This window comes from Cololabis saira, chromosome 17, assembly GCF_033807715.1.
Source record: "Cololabis saira isolate AMF1-May2022 chromosome 17, fColSai1.1, whole genome shotgun sequence".
NCBI lineage: Eukaryota > Metazoa > Chordata > Actinopteri > Beloniformes > Belonidae > Cololabis > Cololabis saira.
The window spans coordinates 10161153-10184771 of NC_084603.1; the positions used below are offsets into that span (position 1 = coordinate 10161153).

Below are 23619 nucleotides of genomic sequence, written 5' to 3' on the forward strand. Positions count from 1 at the left end.
AATTTCAAAGCGCTGGTGGAGGAGAGATGAGCTGCGCAGATAAGGGCCAGGTGAGAGAGCTAATCCCGCCCTCACGCCTTGCAGGCACATAACACTATTGAGATCTGGTCTGGGAAGACCAAAGGTGAACCTTTTGAGTTTTCCTCTCTTTTTTTTTGCTTTTTTTACCCACCATCCTCAATACTTAACACCTGAGGGGCAGTCGATACGGTGCTTGTGTAAAAGAGGAACAAATGCCACAAGGTATTGAGCCGAGGAATTCCTCAATTGTAGTTTTATGAAGTAGCTATAATTTTAGGTATAAATAATTCCCTGCAACCCAAGTTTTTAACATGTTTTTATTTTATTTATTTATTTATTTTGATCATGTGCTCAATATGGTACACTCATTCATAGCATATCGTGTAATCATTTGGATCGAAAAGGAATAGGCTGAAGCTCTGAGCTTATAAATGCCTATCCTTTAACCTTCACATTATTATTATTTACACTTTCTACAACAAATGCTTCTAGCATTTCCACCCAAAAAAGAAGCAAACACAAAACACAAAAAAAATATATATATATGTAACAACAAAGAACCAGTAAGAAAAGAAAAAAGGATAAATCAATAATAAATAGTCCCGATTAAAACAAGGACAAAAAGATCAGTAAATGTTACCTGCATAATTCCATAATTCTCTCTCTTGCATCTTATCCTTCAATCTTGTTGGTATTTACCAATCATGGTCTGTTTTAAACTATTTTTAAACTGTATGATGTTTTTATTTTGTTTAAGATTATCTGGCAAGCTATTCCACAACTTAACCCCTGTAACTGAAATACACATACTTTTAAGTGTTGTTTTAACTGTTGGTTGTTTGAGATTATGTTCCCCCCTTAACTCATATTGCCCATCTCTATCCTTAAACAGTTTTTGTATGTTGCAGGGGAGTGAATTATTTTTTAGTTTATGTTATTGTTTGTGAGGATGCTAATAGCCGCGAACGATGCTGATATTTGATACTGGCCATGCAGTGACCACAGGCCTGGCCCACTCACTCACTCGATTAAAGCCCCCTCTCCCCCCGCGCTGTGCCAGCTGTGCTGGAGGCTCGCTGAAACCTATTCTGGGTAACATGATCGCAACGAGGGTGGAACTCACAGCGGGGAAGCATCTGCTGTGGGACTGGGGAAGCAGGACAACTGTGCTCCAGTCACATGTCATTATCAATGACGAGCAACAAATCCGTGCAGCGGAGGATGACTGCCACGCCAGTACACACGAGAAGCATTCATTCCTCTGACTGCTGACACAGTGGAATACTACCGATCAATGCCGTTGGTGATATGGGAGCTCCTACCCATGTGGCTCGATGACTTTTATCAATTTATTGGGTCCGGTCTAACTTCACAGCCTGTCAGCATATTTTATGAGGCCAAGAAGTTCCAGTTTGATCCCGTACTGTACTGTAGATTCATCCCAATGCTTTCTTTTTCTTTGCTTTCTTTTTGAACTTGTTTTTCATGTTGAGTCTTTCTCCCTACCAGCATCGGTGCTCTAATGTTTCTCCAGACCCCGCGGACGCCAGAGCCACTTGGCACTCCTTTTTAGATGCTTGTCAAAGTCAACAACACACCCCGGACCTCTCCTTCATCTGAAGGAGGCAACACTTTCGCTTTGTGCCAGTGTGAGTGCCCATCTGCTGTCCTGGCACAGCACACGTGCACGTAGATTAACTACCTCACATCACTGCAGGCTGCTCTTGGCCCAACGCAGAGCTGGCCCTGGGACACACAACAACACACACACACATGGATATCACTCCTGAAGTGGGCGGCCTAATGGAGAGGTCAGCTGAGCCGGGAACTACCAGGAGAACCAGAGGAGTTTCACCCGGGGACTGTTCCGACTTGGCTGCCTTCTACATCAGCGCAGAGGGAAACATACTTGAAATATGTAATCACACTGTTCCCCCACAGGTGCTGTGAGAGATTTGTTTTATTTCTTTAATTTAGCCAAAAAGGACACAAGCAGAACAGCTCTACTCACAATTCAGGGCGGCTACCTGCCCACCAGCCCCACGAGATAGGACGGTAGATTGGACCACACTTCAGCAGCCGGGCTGCAGGTCTACGCAGGAGGAAGCAAACAAATTTAATTGTTTTTCTCTCACACCCAAGAAGGCTTTATGATTAATTATTCAGCAAGATTTTTTTCCCGATCCAGGCAGTAAAAGCAACATCTGTCATTTATTTAAAGCCGGGAATCAAGTCCCACACACATTACGGTTTCACGTTTCAATTCAAAGGTCTCTTAGCACATCTGCTGTTTCCAAAACAGGGGATGGAAAAAAGCCTGCTCGAAACAATTGTTGTCCTTTTTCTCCCCCACAGGGACTAAAATGTGTCATCCAAAATGAACTCTTCGTCGATACGGAGGATAAAAAAGCTTTAAACCTTCATCAGTGCCTACTCTTGTAAGGTATCAGAGCTGTGGAGGAGACACAGTGAGGCTAAAATCCAATTTCATACCCAGACGACCAACTTAAACAGTTGAGGAACGACATCTGGCCTGCAGATCTCTGGTGCTGCTTGCGTCTTAGGAAGTGATCCTTTGGGAGGCTGTACGTAATGGAAATAAAGATAGCGTTTCAATTAAGCCAACATATACCACATACGGCAGGAAATCGTTGTATTTTTGCATCCATAGTTAGAAATCATCTGTGATGTGCAGATAACAAAGTTATGAGTAGATAGAGCAGCACACAGGGATAAAAAAGTGAATCCAACTTCATGAGCAAGTGTGTATTTTCCCTGAACACACAAAGACAATCTTGTGTGAAAGAGCTGTAGCTTTTAACAGTTCTTTATGCTAAACTAAGCTAATTATCTTTAAGCTTTGGCTTCTTCTGCAATGAAAGATATAAGGATGCCTTTAATCTTTAAAAGTTATGTTTTTCCAATTAAACCGAAGCCTCGTTGAAGTTGTCTTCCAATTAGATATTTAATATCAATAGTGTGAGAGTGAGCCTGACTAGCTACCCTTATTTTTGATGCAAGAATTAATTCTGGATCGTGTGGATTCAGCTTTGATTTCCAGAGGCGGGTCACAACGCAGAACAAACAGCCTCCATGCACCACTGGATGAACATAAAACCAATGAAAGAAACAAAACGGGATGCAGAACATCAATCAGCCATAACAGCACCAGACATTCTAAATGTGCTGTGGGGAAGCAACCAAGCGATAGTAGTCTTACTTCTAGTTTGCAACAAATCAGTGAGTAAGAACTAAATGCCTCAACTGACCACTGGGGGCAGAGCGCCAAAGGCCAGTCAGTCCTCATTATTAAAATGTCCATATCTGTAGCAGAAATGTACATCAAGCCTGCTGCTTATATTTAATATATATACGCATACATACGCATACACATACACATACACATACACATACATATATATACACATACAAACCCAGTGAGTTTTTTTTTGTTTTGTTTGGGGGGGGGGGGGGGTGACATCCACTGCCAATCCAGGAAGCAAGAGCACACGGAGCCACACGTCGAGCACTGGAAATCTGCAACAAAAACCACAAACGAAACACAAAACCAACACAGAGCCGACCAAAACACGAACAGCAATCGACCCAAATCTCGAAATCTGAATACGGTCTGAGCTAAGCTACCGCTAACTAACCCCAAAAAACTACAGAGCAAGCATGCAGGTGAACAAGCCAGTGTGTGTGTGTGTGTGTGTGTTTGTGTGTGTATGTATATGTCTGAGTGGCTGTATGTGTGTGTGTGTGTGTGTGAGCGTATATATGTATGTGTGGTTAAGTGTGTGTGTGTGTGTGTGTATGTATATGTGTGGCTATGTGTGTGTATGTGTGCATGTATGAATATATGTATATTTGTGTGTGCGTGTGTGTGTGTGTTTATATGTCTATGTGGCTATGTGTATGTATGTGTGTGTGTGTGTGTGTGTAATAATATAGTATAGTGGGGGAGGGGGGGAGGCAACCCCGCCACCCGCGAGCCCAGAGACCGACAAGGAAGAACCCGGAACCCAGGCCACCAGCCTGGTTCAAATAACACTTTCACCTCAATGATAACTGTATGCAGAGTGATGTTTTATTTTATTATACCACATACGGTTATAGTACGTAAAGCAATACATTTATAAATGATAGCTTTTGATTGGCAGCTGGCACAGCCAATGGATAGCCGTCTTCACTTCTGCCTTTCAGTACTTAGCGGTGTTTTAACTTCTGAGCTGTGGATAAAAGTCTTGACTGAGCATTATCATTCATATTTTAAGAAAAATACATTTTGATGTGCTTTTAATTTTACTAACAGGCCGCTGCGACTGGCTGTAGGTTGGCCTGAAGGGTCCGAGGATGAAGTTTAGTTCGGCGGCCCGCAGCTAACCAGGCGTCAGCTAAACGCAGCAGTTGTTTCCGATTCTGCTTTCCGGGAGCTGCTGTGGATCCTTTCATGATCTTTCCAAGCGGACGTCTCCAGGCATCCATGGTATATTAGTGTACCAGGTTGAGCGAGGGGGTCCAGCTGAGCTCGAGTCCTCATTTCAGGTGTTTCAGTAGTGATACCACCTTTGAAAAAACTTCAATCATGACTACAGCAACAATTACTTTCCCTTTGGGGATTAATCAAGAGTTTTTGAATTGAATGTGAATACTTGAAATGGTGATGTTTGGACAGACTTGATAAGAATAAATGCAAGGTGATATTAAATGGCAGTAGGTTAGCGTAAGCTAAGTCGGCCAAGCTAACACGGCTATGGTTGCCAGTAGGTGGGTGAGTTCCAGCCGGCTTCCCGGGCATTTCTCTGCTTCCTATTTTGAAAACTGTCCGAAAAGACACTGAGGAAAACAAGAAAGCGCTTATTTTTACAACTACATTTATTTAAAAAAAAAAAAGGGAAAAAAAAAACAACAACAACAACAAAAACCGACCAAGGTCCCACCAGGGATGAGACAGTTAACAGGGAGAGAGACATTTTTAAAAGCATACAAACCAGCAAACTGTTAATCTAGCAGCATCCAAATGTTGGAATCTCCAAAATCTTCATTTATATATTTAAATATATAGTTTTGTTTGTTTGTTTTTTAATGTTTTGCCCTGGCAACCTATCCATTTTACAACATACACAGAGCTTTATCTCTCCTTAGTGCAGAAAAACAAATACCCTTAATAAAATAAACAACTTTAGGTTAAATAAGCTTAAATAATAGAGTTAAATACAAGACACTTCTGTGGCAGTTATGTACAGAAATAAACACATTTGGCATTGTAATTGTGGTTCACTGGCGCTTGCTCTAATGCTCTAGAAACCACTGCATAAGAACACATTTTGCTGTGTTAAACTGCACACACGCACGCACGCACACAGTACGCACACTCACACATGACTTTATATCAGTGAGCCACAGACAAGGCATGTGTTTATAAAAAGAGAACTAAAAACAAGAAACAATCCATTTACAACCAATTTTAGGCACAGTCTCCTCCAGCTTTAAAAATACATGTCAAATACAACTGATTCTCAAAAAGAAAACTCACTTTTGTGCTAACTTCTATATTTTTGTTGGGTTTTTTTGTCTTTTAAAACACAGTTTTGTAACTACCACTTTGTTATTGCTAAGACATTGTGACAGTGAATGGAAACTACTGACGAATGTGTGTAGGGGGAAAAAGCACCTTAAAACATCAAAATTACTGCCATGTGACCCCTACGTTACAACACGGAGGAAAAGAAAAGGCTGGAACTGATTTTAAAACAAAATCTCTGAACATCAAACCTCAAAACCTTTGTGACTTTGGGAACCAGGATTCCAGAGAGGAAAAAAGGGTCTCAGCTACATTCGTTCCCACCCCAACCGTAGGTTTCAAGACCCCCCACGTTTCCTCCTGGTGCAAGCAGACAGTAAGTACGTCTTCATTATGTCCAGTACATTCCTCCCTCCCTCCCTCTCTCCCTGTCATTCTCTCCGTTTTCTCGTGTCTGTGAAGGTCGGCACAGAAACAGCTGTGTGCCAGTGTGTGCAGTATGATACAGTACAGCTGAGTATACAGTACAGTAGACTGACGTGACTTACGTAGGTAGATTAAATGTTGACTACAGTAAATGAGCTTTACATTCCACTACTGTAAAAAGATCCCGGGAACTCAGGAGGGGCCCCTGGGGGATGCCTTTCTCAATTCCTCCCTCCAGTGCTGGAGGCGGGGCTTCCCTTGAGCCTCGTTTGCCAGGATGGAGAGACTGCTAACGTCGAGCAGCCCTGCACTGCAGACAGAAGGGATCCCACATGTAGGTCCAGATCAGGATTTCAAGTGTTTTTCCTCACAGGGCAGCAGCAGTCTCGTAAGAATTGGACTTTTCAAAGTGTCTCGTTCACTCTAGAGGCTAGTAATTGCCCTGTTCTTTATTTAGTCGTCAATCATCTGGGAGTCTTAAATAGGAATTGAATCAGGGGCCCAGATGGGGTGTACCCCGCCTCCTGGTGCATTTAAGTATCCCCATCAGGGTTTCTTGTCAATGGAGTGAAAGAACCACTCTGTGAACTTCCTGAGCTGAGCTGCTGCTGTCTGGCTCTCCTCCTGCAGTCGCATGTTGTCCTGTCTCAGGTGTTGCACCTCCTCCTGTAGCATGGCCTTATCCTCTTTCTCCTGTAAGCAAAGAAACACAATCAAAATGGGGACGTGCAACGAAAAAAAAGGAAAAAAAAATAAAGGTACAATAAGGGTGATGAAAGCCCTGCTATTACGTCAGCGTGGTGTACACAGGCGGCATTAAAATGGAAAAGCAGCCTTTCCTCTGCTCTGACAGAAGTGCATTTCCTGTCCAGTTTTAAGAACATTAGTGAGGGTGGGGAAACGGTGCACTGAGACACAATGAGCGAAGGAAGTGGGATATGGAATTAGGTGGATGAGTTTGTATAGCACAGACCTCGGGGCACCCATTACTCATTGTCAGGCTGCGTGACACAGACGTGCAGTGTCTGGTGTTGTGGAAAAGAAAAAGGACAAAGGTGCCAAAAATGTAATTGAGAAATTAGCGTCTTATGTGAACTTGCCTTTCTGAGGTCGTGCTGCAGCTGCCTGAGGATGACCTCCAGCTGGTTGACTTTGCCGGTCAGCGTGGATGGAGCGCTGCTGTTGGTTCACACAAGCAAGGGTGTTGGTAAGAAGAGTCAAAGACCAAAACTAGTTTATTAAAAATCAAACAAAATGACACTAGGTAAGTTATCTTCTCTATACATATAGACATTTTGCCAAACTATGTAAAAAGAGTGAGTGCTGCCTAGGCCTGTGTTGAAAAAATCGATTTACCAATTCTAAATCGATTCTCATATTAATTCCTAAAAATCGATTCATATGTCTAAAGATCGATTTATTTATTTGGTTTTTAAAAAAAAATTTATTTATGTATTTTTTTTTTTTTCATCATTACATTACAACTTTTGGTTATTTTTTTGTTTATCCCCAAAAAAGGAATGTTTTGTTGGACACGAGAATAACTGGTGCAATGTTTTTGCCTTTAAATATGTTTAAAGGTATGAAAACATTAAAGGTTAGGTTATAATTGCATAAATTGTCTATATTTCATTACTTTATATACTGTCTTGGGGTTACATTTGCAAAAAATGCTAAAAACCAAATGCTCAAAAATTAAAAACCAAAATAGACCAAAAATGGAACAAATAAAAACGGAATGTGGGAAAAAAATAAAACCGATTTCATCCGTCTCTGTTTCCTCCCTGGATCTGTTTGGTAATTCTGACCCACGATGTTTCTGAAAGCAGTTCTATCAGCATTCTGGGAGCTGATTGGTCCTTACAGCATCATTAGCTGCCAATACTTGCTGTTTAATCTCAATATAATACTAGTAGTAATATTTTGCATAACTACAGTCATATAATTCATGCAACAGCTCAAAAAACAGTTTTAATAACACTAACCCAAATCAATATCGGAATTGAATCGAATCGGATCGAATCAAATCTTGATAATCGATTCTGAGTCTTAAGAATCGGAATCGAATCGATTCTTGACATTTGAATCGATCCCCAGCCCTAGTGCTGCCAGTATCATCCAGTATTCAGCGTTTAGACTGTGCGTGCTGCACAGAGCTGCAACTGCAGCAGCACTTTCCCACCATAATCACTAAAAATGCTGCACCAGGTGAGAGAGAGTGCCGACGTGACACAGATATTTTTAATGCGAGGTAAGTGTGCCCCTTTAAGCTCTCTGTAGTTTGTTGTATTGGAACATCAGTCTGCAGGAAACAACCGCAGCATCAAGGTTTACTTTGCCATTACCAGCTGAGGGTTATTTAGTTACCTTATCTTCTCCATACAATGTGTAGATTTAAACTTATCACATCATTTTCTGGTGTAGTTCTACAAACTGAAGGCGACTGAAACCCTGAATGGAGATGCATTATTTAGTGTTTGCCCGTGACTTACAGAACCTGTGATGTAGACAGGCTGCAGGTGTTGCCAGTAATTCTTTGCAGCAGATGGTCACTTATACCCTGTTTTCTGTTCTTATTTAGAAAATTAGCTCGAGCTCATCAATCTGTTTTTTTAAACACTTCTGGAACGTTGAGATGTGAAACGATCCAACATGCAATAGATATGAGTAAAACTATTGAAGCTATCAATAAGAAGGTATTGATCATCATCTGTTTCAGGTTGTACAATAAGAGACAACTATTGATGTTATGACTTTTTTTTTTAATGCGTGAACTGGATTTGAACCATTTTATTTTTAGGCATAAATGCATATCAGTAGTTGTAGTTTAGACCTCCACTAATTTTTTGTTAGCATTCCCTGCAGACCAGCAGAGTGCGTCACATTTAAGGAACGACATGCTGTGGAAGAGCAAATAATCAAGCAAGTTCACAAGGGCTTCCTCCACGCTTCAATCAAGTTCTAGCTTGGCCTAAAGAAGTTTAAAAGAAAGAAAGGAAGAAAGAAAAAAGGTTCACAGTCCTCCAAGCTTGACAGGCCTGCTGTGCCTAGTAACGGTTGCTAAGCTGTGACTGGACAGTTAGAGTTCAAGAGGAGAATGAGTCCTCACTTTCTATGGGGGTTTGTGTGCTTGTGTGTTTGTGTTGTCAGTGAAGCCTACTCTGCCTCCAGTGCTGCTCCCTCCGCCTCCACGACCCGCCTGGTCAGCTCTCTGGAGATCTGCAGCGCCTCGGCCCGCTGCATGTCCGTCATCGTGCAGAAAGAAGCCACGCGCTGGTCTGGGGGCAGAACAGGTGACGCAAAAAGGTCATGATCTGCCTTTGAAGTCAGAACAGGAAATGTGTTTCATTTTGTCTACAAACTACTAAAATAGACCGGGGCGACACAATTGTGCACACACATTCCTGACAGGATGGGCGATTCATTCACGGTTTGAATGAGTGAATGGTTCTGTTCAAGCATTGGTGCAAAGCCACCAAATTCATCCTGTACTGAGAGGTAATAATCAGACAATAAGGAACAAGGTGCTAACAGGATATCTGTAGACTGTTAAAGACACAGTTAGGTCCCTGTGGTGCATGTGCAGCGCCTTCACCCCTCAGAGTATCCGCTGACAGCTGTTTGGCTCGTAAAGGGCTGGATCCCAGGGAGCTGTAAGACACCAGTCATGCTTGCTTTACCCTATCAGGCCCTTAAGCTTTGTCAAAGCCGCATGGAAAACCCAAACTTGGCATGTTATGCTCGGGGACTGCTCAGTTTTAAGGCGTAATGCTCTTTTCTCTAGTAACCACTCCCTCTCAAGCCCCTGGTCTGAGACTACAGATAGGAGGATCTGCATATTCATAGAAAAGATTAAGCAAGCACTTCCATTAATTTAGCCCCAAAATGAAAGCTAATCCAATCCAAGACAAAAGCGGCTGAAACCCGGAGCTGCTTGTTCCAACAAGGCAGGAAAAGGGAGACCGGGCTTTCATTTACATATGAATGAACATCATCTTCATTTTTGATGGCTGTTTCACAAAGATTAAAGACCTCTCTGAAGGAAAAGATGGGTGCCAAGAGCCAGCTTGTCATTTTTTGCCTGACCTTATGTCCAGAGTTTGTTGACATTTTGACGAAAGTCGCAAAAACAGATTACTGTAAAGAGAAATCCCCACAACTGTGAGTGGACGTAATATTCATGTTTATTTGTGTGTTATTATTTCAATACATACAACATTTGAGTGATTGCACCAAATCCTTGTTGTTGAAATTTACCAAAGCCTATTTCTAATCCCATCTGCTTTTACTTTTAAATGTTAACATAAGACGCAGCTTCTCTTTTTCCCCCCTCCTCTCTTTTTGTGAATGCTGCACGCTAGGAGAGATTTTTTTTTATTTTTATCTCTAAATCATGAAAAATGAAACTGAGCAGTCTCTCAGCATCCAGGCGATTGGGGGTTATGAATGCTTTACAGCTGCGACGACAACCCCCTTCTCCCCCGGCTCTGAACAGAGCTGGTTAAACATACATGGCACTATGGCCCCGAGCCCCGAGCCACTTTCTGCTCAGCAACAAGGCACCAGTTTACTCGCGCTGCCGTCACAACCGCCTTTCAGCTGTCATCCAGATCCTTCATCGTCCACCGCGATTCCACTCCATCATTTGACGGACTCCACACTTTTCAGCAGAACCAAACGAATCAAAGAAAATATCTCAGAATTGACAATTGACTGATCGCAAGCTAAATTATCCGTACAGCGGTTGAGGTCAGTTACAGTTCAAGTGGAACAAAACAAACAAACAAAAAAAAAAACCAAGTCATTGCATGCTAGAGTTACCGCTGTAGATGGGGAATGCACTGATGTGATAATGGCTGAATAAATACTCAAATCAAGCAGAGGTAATGATGATGATGCTGCCCATGATGTGGTTCAGTTGAATCATTCTTTAATGGACTAAAATCAGAGTTTAAATTTGAAAAAGCAATTTTATATTTTCTCAGAGTTCATGTCACATGAGGCTGACCGTCACAGCAACTCTCTCTGGTTAAAGGGGTCTGGTAACCTTCCACCCACAGCTGTTTCCACTGGTACAGGATTTACCAAACCCACTCCAATGGGCCGGGCTGCGTGCCGCGTGACACATACGGGAGCATCCAACAAGCAACCCCTCAAAAGAAAAGATCTTGGATCATCAGGTTTTCACTCCAAAACCGTTGATAGTTGTCCAGCCGCATTCCTTCTCAACAAAACGCTATTTTGGATGTATTTTGTTGATACAAGTCTGGTTGTTGCTCTACCTATGTCACATTCGTCACTTCTCTGATTGGTTGTATGCGTATCCAGTGGCCTCGAGAGGTGTTCTTTGTATTGAGAACAATTGTGGCTGGCCAGGCATAATCTAAATCCTCAAAAAAGATGTGCTTCGGTCATAAACCACTGTTTTCCACCAAAACTCCCTGTGTAACAGAGGGGGAATCAATACTTTCCAATACCTCATATCCAGACTTAATGGACGCAAAGAGAGAAGTCGAAGTTTCCCCAAAACTACCAACACAGGAGCTTAATAGTCTCCACTTGAAGAGATCTGATTGAATGGGTACTTGGTGGTTTTAAGGGTGTGTTAATTGGCTCCATGTCACTGTTGTAAAATAATGTCTAATTTCTCCAGATTAAAGTGCTTGATGGGAAGCTCAGGGCAGCAGTGCGAAAAGCAGAAGGATTCCCCAAAAGTCACCTCCTTGAGCACTTAAGAGACAGTAATAGGAAGACAAAACACACAGGTTACACAAACCTAAGCATGCACGCCAGGGAGCACTTGCGGATTAAAGACACACAAACACTCATGTCAAAGAGAAAGGACATCAACTCTCAGTTCTTAGGTTTTAAGTATCAGTACAGGATGAATAAATTACCCAGGTTTTACCAAGTCTTAAAGTGAAGTTTAAAGTCAGATGAACAACATCACATGACGCGCACGTTCTTATTTAACCCAAACTAAGCATAAGTGTGAAAGTACGCCATCACTGCTTAAGTAATAATTAAGAGGGTAAGCAGTCTCCAGAGCTCACTAATCAAATGCACTTGATTAATTATCAGGAAGTGTGATCTTCTCTATGAAAGTATAATCTTTGGTGTGTTAACACAACGTCAAGGAGGAGATACATCAACAATAGTCCTAAATAGGAATGGGTGATATTTTACCGTTCACAATAAACCGTCAAAAAAATTCCCCACGGTAAGAATTTGTCATCTCACGGTAAAAATGATAAATTGAGGAAATTAGCCAGAAAGAAAGAAAGAAAGAAAGAAAGAAAGAAAGAAATGAGCCTGAAAGAAAGAAAGAAGGAAAGAAATGAGCCTGAAAGAAAGAAAGAAGGAAAGAAATGAGCCTGAAAGAAAGAAAGAAATAAAGAAATGAGCCTGAAGGAAAGAAAGAAGGAAAGAAATGAGCCTGAAAGAAAAAAAGAAAGAAAGAATGAAAGAAAGAATGAAAGAAAAAAGAAAGAAGGAAAGAAAGAAGGAAAGAAATGAGCCTGAAAGAAAGAAAGAAGGAAAGAAATGAGCCTGAAAGAAAGAAAGGAAGAAAGAAATGAGACTGAAAGAAAGAAAGAAAGAAATGAGCCTGAAAGAAAGAAAGAAGGAAAGAAATGAGCCTGAAAGAAAAAAAGAAAGAAAGAATGAAAGAAAGAATGAAAAGAATGAAAGAAAAAAAGAAAGAAGGAAAGAAAGAAAGAAGGTAAGAAATGAGCCTGAAAGAAAAAAAAGAAAGAAAGAATGAAAGAAAGAATGAAAGAAAAAAAGAAAGAAGGAAAGAAAGAAAGAAAGAAAGAAAGAAAGAAAGAAAGAAGGAAAGAAAGAAAGAAAGAAATGAGCCTGAAAGAAAGAAAGAAAGAAGGAAAGAAAGAAGGAAAGAAATGAGCCTGAAAGAAAGAAAGAAAGAAAGAAGGAAAGAAAGAAGGAAAGAAATGAGCCTGAAAGAAAGAAAGAAGGAAAGAAAGAAGGAAAGAAAGAAAGAAAGAAAGAAAGAAAGAAAGAAAGAAAGAAAGAAAGAAAGAAAGAAAGAAAGAAAGAAAGAAAGAAAGAAAGAAAGAAAGAAAGAAAGAAAGAAATATTCCCGTTGATTACACCTTTTGTATTGGTATTTTTTTATCGTCATTTTTATCGTTATTGGGATAAATGCCAGAAATTATCGTGATCATTTTTTAGTCCATACCACCCATCCCTAATCCTAAAGAAGATGCTGCTGATGATTTGAATTCGTCTCTTGCTGCCACAGGTAATGAATATCTTGCTGTCACTGACACGCCACGGTATCTTCTACATACCAGCGTCTTCGAGAGCGAACGTGAGACCATCAGTCCGATAGGTAGGACTTGACTAAAACCACGCAGAGCAAAGTCATGCAGCACCATGAAACCAAGCACAGCAGCAAACCCACATCACAACGGCTACAGCATAAAAGAATTAAGACTTTTTAATGGTCCAGACCTCAAATCCTGTGGTGGCACCAAAGATCCTCCACAATGGTATTAGAGATGTAATAAAACAAGTTCCTGTTACTAAAAGCATGTCAACAAGCCACTGACTCGCAGGGATTACTTTGTTTTCCACAAGCTGCTTCTTCTGCATATTGAGTTAGTTTTAGTTATGTAAGGACTCACCCGGTCATGTGTTGTTGTTCATCGGAAGGCTGTATTTACCTCATTTTAAGACCAAGTAAGGATCAGATGTTGGTTTGTTTTTGTTAATTGTGTCCAGATACATAAAACCTTAAAAAACCAAAGGGTGAAATACTTTCCCGTTGACATGACTGTACAAGTTAAGCAGCCAGAGGGGACACTGGGGGCAGTTAAACAAGGTGCCAGCAGCTTTAGCCGAGCTGGTTACCTTCGAAGGCCCGTGCTGCGTCAACCAGGTGAGACCAGTCCAGGCCAGAGGCAGTGTCTGGGAGGGGCATGAGGCCCGGGTCGTTGAACTTGGACCTGTCCGCCAAGGAACCGTCAGAGAACCAAAACTCACCTGAAGAGATAGGCAGGCATGTTGGATCAGTGTCTGAGCCCGGCCTTGGGTAAGGGAGGGCTAATCTTTGAGTCGCATCAGACGAGAGGAGTTGGGGAGGAATGGAGGGGCATAGAAGGGGGGAGGCAGGGAGTTCATTGGAACTGTTTTATTGAAATTCACCTAAACTCTGCTGTCCAAAATCAAAGCACTTGGCTTTATAATCAAGTTTAAGGTAACTGCAACTCCAGTCTGTATTGGCTTTCACAAATCCTCCTACTGGTTGCAAACAATCACACTTTTCAAAAAGAGAAGGTTGGTATCTAAGTGACAGCACTATAGGCTCCAGTCACATTAAACCAACTTCTCTGTGAATCACTTACAAGGCTGTGTCTGAGGGACGATAAATGACTTGTCTAAGCGAATGTCTTCATGTTTCAATCAATACCTCCTTTCCCTTCCCTCTGTCCCTCCCACCCTTTCTCCCTCTCAGCTTTGAAAGACAGAGAAAGCAATAAACAAGCCCCCGTTCTTCAGAGAGGCATTTAGAAAAGCCCGAGCGGGGAGGCAGAGAAGAGGCAAAAGGGAGCTCGGGGTGAAGCTGACATTCTCTTTTCAATTTATCAAGCTTCTGGAAGCTTGAGTGATTCACTGTTTACCAAATTGGGCTGTTTCAAAAAGGGAAAGGAGAGAGCTGGTATTTTCTCAACTATCCTTCAAAACAATCAGGGATCCATCAAGCTGACAGCTAGAAGAAGCTGGACAGAAAAACATCTTCCCGAAGCCCATTTTTTTGGTTGGCATCTAATGGCGGCAGCAGGAGACGGGTGAGGGACGGTATGGAAATGAGACAGCGGGGACAGAGGGTAGGCAGGCGGGGACTGATGACTGAATGAGACATTATGTATGACAGACACTGTGAAACTCCAGGTGGAATAAAAAAAAACTGACATGTTTCACGTCACACATCTCAAAGACCTGCAGCAGCGCAGGAAGCACACATCACAATTCTCATTGACTCGTGTTTTTTTCTCGGGAACCTGGGTGAACAGCAGGGAAAGGAAAACTAGCCAGCTGTGTGACAGGTGTTTACTTAATGCCAACGGAGTGGCGCTTAGCTTTCAAGTTGCATGCAGCCTCACCCATTTCCAATCAACGGTAATCAACGGTATTTATTGAGGAGTGTTGCTGGAGTGTTTTCACTTGTGCTAAAGGCATTAAAAAGTCACAAGTAACTATATCCTAGCTGTCGTCTGTCACTAGACAAGAGGAAACATAATCCAGGAGCAGCATGCTGACAAAGTGCATATTAGGCTTCTGGGTCTTCAAGGGAGTTCGATAAGAGTTCAATAAGCTTCTCCTCAGTGTTGATCAACTATTGGAAAGTGTTCTGTACATGTTGGATTAGGGCTGGGCGATATGGACCAAAAGTCATATCTCGATATTTTCTAGCTGAATGGCGATACTCGATATATATCGATATTTTTTCTGTGCCATAATTGGGGTTTCCCCCAAAGCATTATAGCATAGCATCTCTGTTAGCTTCATTTTTTTCTGAGGCAAACCATTAAAAAAACAGTCAGTTTTATACAAAGCCTCGTGCCAAATGTCACACAGGTTCCTTTATTAACAGAGGTCTGCACAATATCAAAATGTATAAAACAAATGAAATAAAAATAAACTGCCTGCATATATAGAATAAAAATGCTTCTTGAATAAAATAAAACAAATATCCCTTTCCTGCATAACAATTAAATTAAAATACACTGTGCAATAAATACAATGTAGACAGTAACAGGCAGACTTTTCCACTGAGGTTGACGGTTGTGCAAATAACAAAACATTTGTGCAAATCTCAAATAAAACATTCAAGTCAATTTGTCACAAAATAAGCTACATCAAAATCATAAAAAAAAAAAAAAAAAAATTGTAATAATCGATATAAACGATATTGTCTCGTACCATAACGCGTTTGAAAATATATCGATATATATTAAAATCTCGATATATCGCCCAGCCCTAGGTTGGATCTTACTCACTGAGCTGGACTATCCAGAGTTTCAGTATCTACTCACTCCGCAGGTTGGATCCTCCCTGGTTGTGGATCATGCGAGGAGGCAGGGTGCTGTGGTAAGGTGGCGTCGTGCTGAACAGGATGTCGTTGGGCATGGCTTGGTCCAGCATGGAGCTGCGCGAGCTGGCATGCGACGAAGCCTTGCGGTTGCTGCACACGCTCTCGTCTGACAATGTCCTGTATATGGACCGCCTCGGTGACAGGGTGCCCACTGCTGACACCTGAAGGGGAGGGGGGAGAAGATGTTAATACATCACAAACCTCCATGTGCAGTGTCAAGTTGTCGTGAACAGTGATGGGCAGAAACGCGTTAGAAGTAACGCGTTACTGTAATCCGATTACTTTTTTCAAGTAACAAGTAAAGTAAGGGATTACAATTGCAAAAACAGTAATTAGATTACCTTTACTCTTCTGAAAGAAGGCTGCGTTACTGCTTTACTAAATGCAGTATTTGTTTTGTGAAAATATCTCATGACTTTGCGCCGCTCATACTGACGTATGAGCGGCGCAAAGTCAGTGGTGAACCAGAGACGACATGGAGTGCGAGAGAGAGCAGGAGCATGCAGCGTTTAACGCATGGAATTACAGACATTATTTTGAGTTTGACTCGGTCAAAAGTGATGAAAACATTCTCGTCCGCTGTAAGGTCTGTGTGGGAGGAAAGCTTGTTGCGAGACCCCCGGATTCCTCCTCCCCCACTGGGGCTGCAGCGCCGGCTGCCTCATCAGACTCCAGCGGGAGAACTGCCGGTGGCCCCTCTGCTGCTAAACAGGTGAAACTAGATGTAAGACCAACGGGACTTAGTGCAGCTGAATTGAAGAAGTTCGTCGCAGGTTATATTGTAGTTCAAGTCAGATAGAGCTGTATTTTCTGGATCTTAAAAGCTCCTTCAGTGAGCGGTTAGTGATGCCTCAGTGTTCTACTGAACGACTCAGACGCTCCTTTGTTCCTGCAGCAGTCAGATATTTTAACCACAAATAGCGGCTGTCTATTGTTGTTCTTGTTGTTGTTGTTTTTTAATCTTCTGGAGGTGTATATTTTCTTATATTTATTTATTTATTTATTTATTTATCCTTGCCTATATTCATATCAATTTAAATCACTTGCTTTGAGCAGCCTACTCTGTTGTATGAAGTATCCAATCATGTTGATAAGCTTTGTGCAATGGTATGGAAATGTTTGTATTGTTTGTTAAGTGGATGTTTGTGTTTTTATTGCGTGGCAAAGCAGTTTCCCCTTGGAGATCAATAAAGTTTTCTAATCTAATTCTAATTCTAATCTAATATTTTGCCCGACATAATGTGCATAAATTTAAGACTGAAAATAATAAAAACAAGTTTAAAAATAGACCGTTTCATTTAGCTACTTATTGTCATTTAATTTTATATGGTGGAATATGCACAAAGAATAGAATTAAACTGAAAGTTCTATTGTTTTATATTGTTCCAGTAAAGTGTATTCAGGTTGTGCATCATGTTTTTGAAAAGTAACTAAGTAAAGTAACTAGTAATGTAACTAATTACTTTTGAAAATAAGTAATCAGTAAAGTAACAGGATTACTTTTTTGGTTCAGGGATCAGTAATCAGTAACTAATTACTTTTTCCAAGTAACTTGACCAACACTGGTCGTGAATGCCCCCATCCCCACCGGCCGTGTTCCTCGTCGTTTCTCGAGGGCGACAGGTTCACATGAGCAGGCAGTTGGCCTGTGATGGAGGGGACATCAGAGGACTCTGGCAGGAATCAATTACATTCTTTGCTCTCAGGAAAATGCAAATGACTGAGCACAGCTGGGCAGTGTCTGACAGAGTGGTAAAAACAGGGGACAGGGCTGACGGAGGTGGTGACAGAGGTCACTCCCCTATGGCAACCAGTGGTCAATGAGCTCAATGTGCGAAGCCACACATAGCACAGAAGGAGTATAGGTGCCGTGAAAATAGCTGGAGAAGAAAATGTGAGGCGACAGACGAGCCTGAGATACAGCCATGTGAAAAAGGAAATACAACCTCCTTTTAGTTCTAAGGTTTTATGGATGCAACCTCAGGACAAGTGTGCATGACGTATCCTCTTCCTCTTCAGACATTTCTGTTACAGACTCACTCGACTTGTTGCATGACCAGATTTCAGCCGAGTTTCAGGTCAAAGCTCATCGTCCACATTAAGGTCACTATTTCCACTTTAGTTGAGTGTTACAACGAACACCTTGTTGCTGATGTCTTGAGGGTTTTGTTCAGATTCAAATTTTCAATTTAAAAGATTGTGATTTCTTTTTTAATGCCCTGATTTTCTAAAACCCTAGAATTGAAAAAAATTTGTATTTGTGTTTTTCCTATGACTGTATACAGGACTGTCTCAGAAAATTAGAATATTGTGATAAAGTTCTTTATTTTCTGTAACGCGATTAAAAAAACAAAAAATGTCATACATTCTGGATTAATTACAAATCAACTGAAATATTGCAAGCCTTTTATTATTTTAATATTGCTGATTATGGTTTACAGTTTAAAATTAAGATTCCGGGAATATTCTAATTTTTTGAGATAGAATATTTGAGTTTTCTTAAACTGTAAACCATGATCAGCAATATTAAAATAATAAAAGGCTTGCAATATTTCAGTCGATTTGTAATGAATCCAGAATGTATGACATTTTTGTTTTTTTAATTGCATTACAGAAAATCACAATATTCTAATTTTCTGAGACAGTCCTGTATGTATTTAATATACCACAATACATTCTGGATGGATACAAGGATGCTTTGACATGTAACCTGAAAAATATGAGTGACTAAACCAAAGTCGCCTGTCAGCGTTTTTATGCTGCATTTGATGGTGTTAATGTAAAGAAAAAGAAGGATCTAAACCAGACATCCAGGCCAGACAGTCGTGGGTTAGTCAGTGGATCTGGACCACTGTTGGGCTGTATGGTGAACAGGTCCTTGTGCTAAACCGTGCATAATTTCTGAGTGCGACTGTGAGTAAACACTGAAGGTAGACCCTTGTTACAGCCGTTGCAGCTACGTAACTGCAAAGGGATGTACATCACGCCCCAACCATGTGTGGGACTGACTTATACCAGTGATCGATATATGGTGCTCTGTGACAGTTTGTATGAATGACTTGTACTGCACTGCACCTTCTTTGAAATTCATCCACAGGGGGTCAGACTTTGTGTTATTTAGTTATTGCTCGAGTAATAAAATCATTTTACTCTGGTAGGCGAGCAAGTTCATTTATCAGAGTTTGGCCAACGAGAGCCACCGCAGAGGTTAGGATGACCAATCCCAGATGTTTCAGGGGCTACAAACTTGTCACGAGAAAATAACGCCTGAACATGCAGAAGAATTACACAGAACTTTAGAGGAGCGTTCCTGACTGTGGCCGCAGTTTTGACGGAAGATCTCCTGTTTAAACATACTGAACCGCAAAGACCAATCCCATCAATCATCGTGCCATTTAGCTTACATAAATACAGCAGGAGCAACATCAAAAGCAGCCACAAATGATACGCAGAGCAGTTGTGCAGATGGGTAATTGTCTGCTTTGGGCTTACCAGCTGTAACCAACACTAGACCGGTACCCCCGCAAGCCAACACCCAGCCAGCTCCATTTCAAGGACAGATCCCCCACAAATCCCACGATGAGATTGTTACTAACATCTAGTCTGTCTTTAGAGCAGATATACGTTTATGGCCTCCTTGAACATTTTCCACCTCAACATTACACGCTTGTACACCTTAAGGTTCCTGCTCGGCAAAACAACTTTAATTTTGTTGCCCCTGTATTTGATGCAAAAATAGCAGAGAATAAATGTGCCAATAAACTGAGTTGCAGCAAGAGAAACAATTTCCCAAACAGCCCCAACACCACCTATTCATTACATGCACAGCATCAAATGAGGCTTTCTGAAAACATCCCATCACTGCTTCATTGATTGCGCTGTTCACACTATGGAGAGAATATTGAAAACTCGCACGATTCTCAGTTATTCTCGTGCCTCCTAATCCACCTTAGCTGGCCTCAGTCTTGGCCCCATTTGCTCTATTAAGTTATTTTAATTCCTCAGTAAAACAGCAACATTTTAGTAGTTATGCCAGCATTTACACATGCTCCAGATTTCCCCTAATTTCCCCAACTTTGGTTTTTGCCGTCTACACTGAACAAAGACACCACTGCCCTTTGACGTGCCACTTGGGAGGATGTGTTGGACAACCACCTATTCAGATGTTTTTTTTCCCTTTCTTTTCTTTCCCACAGAGGGTTCAAAACAGGAATGCTGTGGGAGAATAAGCTGTGAACGGCCTTTCCTTTACGTCAGCCACACAATGGTTCGCCTGTCCGTGCAAGGGCCGTCCAAGCGGACACTGAGGCTGGCAAGGAAAATCATGTGCACCTGCTCACCCACACAAAGACTGGCATCGGGTGACTGCTGGAATGAACATTAACCTTTACTGTATCCCCTGATTAATCACTCAGAAGATTAAACAAGTCACGCTATATTATGCAAATGTGAAATGTATCAACATTGTTTCTAGCATTGTACTTCTTGTAACGTGATTCTTTTTTATGTGCCAGTTTAGGATTGAAAACATGCGGTCCAAAAGGAGCTGCTCCAAAAAAAGAGCACCATGTGTTATTCGGGATCATATGTGTGTATGATTGGATTGCCTGACACTGTGCCCTCCCCGATGCATCTCTTGCCTAGATTGCTTTTCTGTGCCCTACATTATCAGACTAGACAGAGCAATTACAACAAAGACCCTGCTGTTATTTGAATTAAACAATCAGTCCGTGGCACCTTTGAACAGGTTACTGAGCTTTCCTTCTCTGCAGGAAACAAAGTTAAATCAAATGAAGGTATGAGCTCCTCTTATTTTAGGCTAGGCGCGAACACTGCCTGGGTCTTTAGTAAGAGCCGTTTTTTTGTACAGCGAGCCAGGAGAAGATAAACAAGACAAGCAAATCAGTGCACTGAGCTGATTCATGTGAGACAGGGCTTGCCTGTGCCAGAGGACATAGCCAGCTTCTCCAGGGGAGTGAAGTGCATTTGTATTAGAATTGAGCAGCATCCAAAAATAGCCCATTTGTCCGTCTCCAGGGTCCCTTCCTGGTTGATAATGGATGTGGGATAGTAAGAACTGGAGATGCAATTAATAGACTCTGCAGGACCCAGGAACACCAAACAACAATGCACTCTGTGAAACTTCCTGCTTTTAATTCATGAAATCCCCACTGAGTAAACTCAGGCCCCTTTATAAATTAAATTAAGCAAACACTGTGCCAGTCTGTGGGGACACAAGGGGTCTAGTGTCGGTAGAGAGAAGCCCTATCAGCGCCGGAGCACAGCAGCTATACCAACTGATAGGGTCTAAATGGTTTTCCTGTACATACAGACTTACCAGCAAGAGCAAATAGCTTGAAGGTTTCCAGTGTATGCTTAAATGTCATGCAATAAATGTTTTAGTACTTTCTATACAGTTTTAATGTGTTTCTCTCTGGCTTTTATAAAACATCATAAATCTCATGTGACTTTGTGTCATCAGGCATTCACTAAATCAATTCCTATGACCTCACCTTCCGACTCCTGTCTTCTCCAGGTGGGCTGTCGGGCAGCATCATCTTAAAGTATTCCTCTTTCGAAATTCGCTGCAGTGATTTGCCGTCTAGTTCAGCAGCCTGAAGCCGGCAGGCTGCCTCTTGTGCGTACAGCTGCCTGCAGACAACACACAGGGCACACAAGAGCACAGCTCATCACTAAGGTCATCTTCACATCGTCCTGCGCAGCAGGCCTTGGGGCCGTCGCAGCCCGGCCCCTGCTACGACGAGAACACTGGCAGAAGTACGGCGTATCCAGGAGGAGGGTCCGCCTACAGTAGCATGCCAACAGCAGGGACCTCCGTGCTCAGTACTAGTCAGGTAAGTGAGGGGTAAGAGGGATGAAGAATATGCAGGTTAATTTAGATGCAACAGGTCCCCATATCCAAATCATTGTTAGGGAAACCGCAGAGAGTGCAGCCAAGAAGCAGTGTGAGGGTTAAATAAGAAAAACAAGGGTATTTGGAAAAGATTACCACAGACCAAAAGGAGTGCTCGCACAAAAAACAAAGGAGGGCACAGGAGCTGTTCGACAGGGATTGGAGAGCAACCAACATGAGGTGACATGTTTTCTTGGCAGCGGTTGTCAACAGTTTTGTTAGAAAACATTTAAATGATTCTGAGTGTCGAGTGCTCACGGGGGTGGGACACGGGGCACGGAGGACGTGTCCGACCTGTCTGGTGAAGGCGTGTGGCTGTGAGACCTCTGCTTTAAGTGAGCAGCCTGAGCATGACACTCTGAGTGCTGCTGGCAGGGTGTTAGATGGCCGCGGGGAGATTCATTAGATGGCTAGACGATGCAACAGCCTGGCTCCGGCGGTCACCTAGAGACAGTACCGCTCAGAGTTGCACTGTTTCGAGCTTTTGGCACCATGGCAACCAATCCCTAAATATCCAAAGTGATACTGAACATGTCCTCGGAAGTGCAGTGTTCTGGAGTCCAAGTCCAGGAAAAGTTAAAGCAATTAATTAAATTTTTCATACTCGTAGTTTTATGCTTCAAGCTATAACTCTATAACTCAGCATCTATTTATAGGTAGTAATGCACACATCAGTGCACACACTTAACCATTTTTCTATATTTTAACAAAAATATCTCTAGATTTGGAAAAGGACTTGGGCCGGAAAATGTTACAGCCATACTGATATTTTTCCAGAGGTGGGTAGTAACGAGTTACATTTACTCTGTTACATTTACTTGAGTAAGTTTTGGGAAATTTTGTACTTTTAGGAGTAGTTTTGAATCACTATACTTTTACTTTTACTTGAGTAGATTTGTGAAGAAGAAACTTTACTCTTACTCCGCTACATTAGGCTACGTTGAGCTCGTTACTTTTCTTTTATCCCTTTTATCCACGTACAGTACACGTCAATCTCATGACATCACCGGGTGATTCTTTGGGAAAAATGTTTGTTTTTGCATGTTTTGTCACATTTACACAGACTCAAACACACAAACAGATTTCTATGAGTTCATGGGCTTGTTCTAGTTCTGCCTGGTTAAAAAAGAAAAGTACAAAGGCTTGAAATTTTGTGCTACTTGTGCTTAATTTATTTTTTTATTTTGTTATTATTTTATTTGTTAAAGTACTTGAATTTACTTTAAGATTATTTTAATTTAAGCTATTTTTTATTAATTTTAATTTATTTTATTATCTTATTGATTTAATTTGCCTGAAGATGATTATTTTGAACTTTTGTCTGTTTGAATGGTTGTTCAAAAAAATCTGACGTTACTCAACAGTTACTCAGTACTAGAGTAGTTTTTTCACCAAGTACTTTTTTACTTTTACTCAAGTAATTATTTGGATGACTACATTTTACTTCTACTTGAGTCATATTATTCTGAAGTAACAGTACTTTTACTTGAGTACAATTTTTGGCTACTCTACCCACCTCTGTATTTTTCTACTTGTTTATGCATGCTCTCCGCGCTCAGTGTGTCACGTGACAGGACCTGCCATACAAGCGGACGAGGGTATTGGTCGGGGACA

General features: G+C 41.6%; 1 protein-coding gene across 7 annotated transcripts in view; it reads right to left on the reverse strand.

The window, feature by feature from the left end:
• Positions 1-4890: 4890 nt before the first annotated feature.
• The window catches only part of LOC133464030 (signal-induced proliferation-associated 1-like protein 2), a 106593-nt gene continuing 87864 nt past the window's right edge, over positions 4891-23619 (reverse strand). For 6 of the 7 annotated variants that reach the window (XM_061745964.1, XM_061745959.1, XM_061745963.1 and 3 more), the window contains 6 exons: positions 21605-21743; positions 16033-16252; positions 13847-13978; positions 9135-9252; positions 7075-7153; positions 4891-6667 (listed from right to left, as the gene is read on the reverse strand). In XM_061745964.1, the coding sequence (XP_061601948.1) occupies positions 6521-6667; positions 7075-7153; positions 9135-9252; positions 13847-13978; positions 16033-16252; positions 21605-21743 (835 nt within the window). In that variant the 3' untranslated portion in view covers positions 4891-6520. The remainder of the gene's footprint in view (positions 6668-7074; positions 7154-9134; positions 9253-13846; positions 13979-16032; positions 16253-21604; positions 21744-23619) is intronic. The other variant, XM_061745962.1, reaches the window with a different exon arrangement.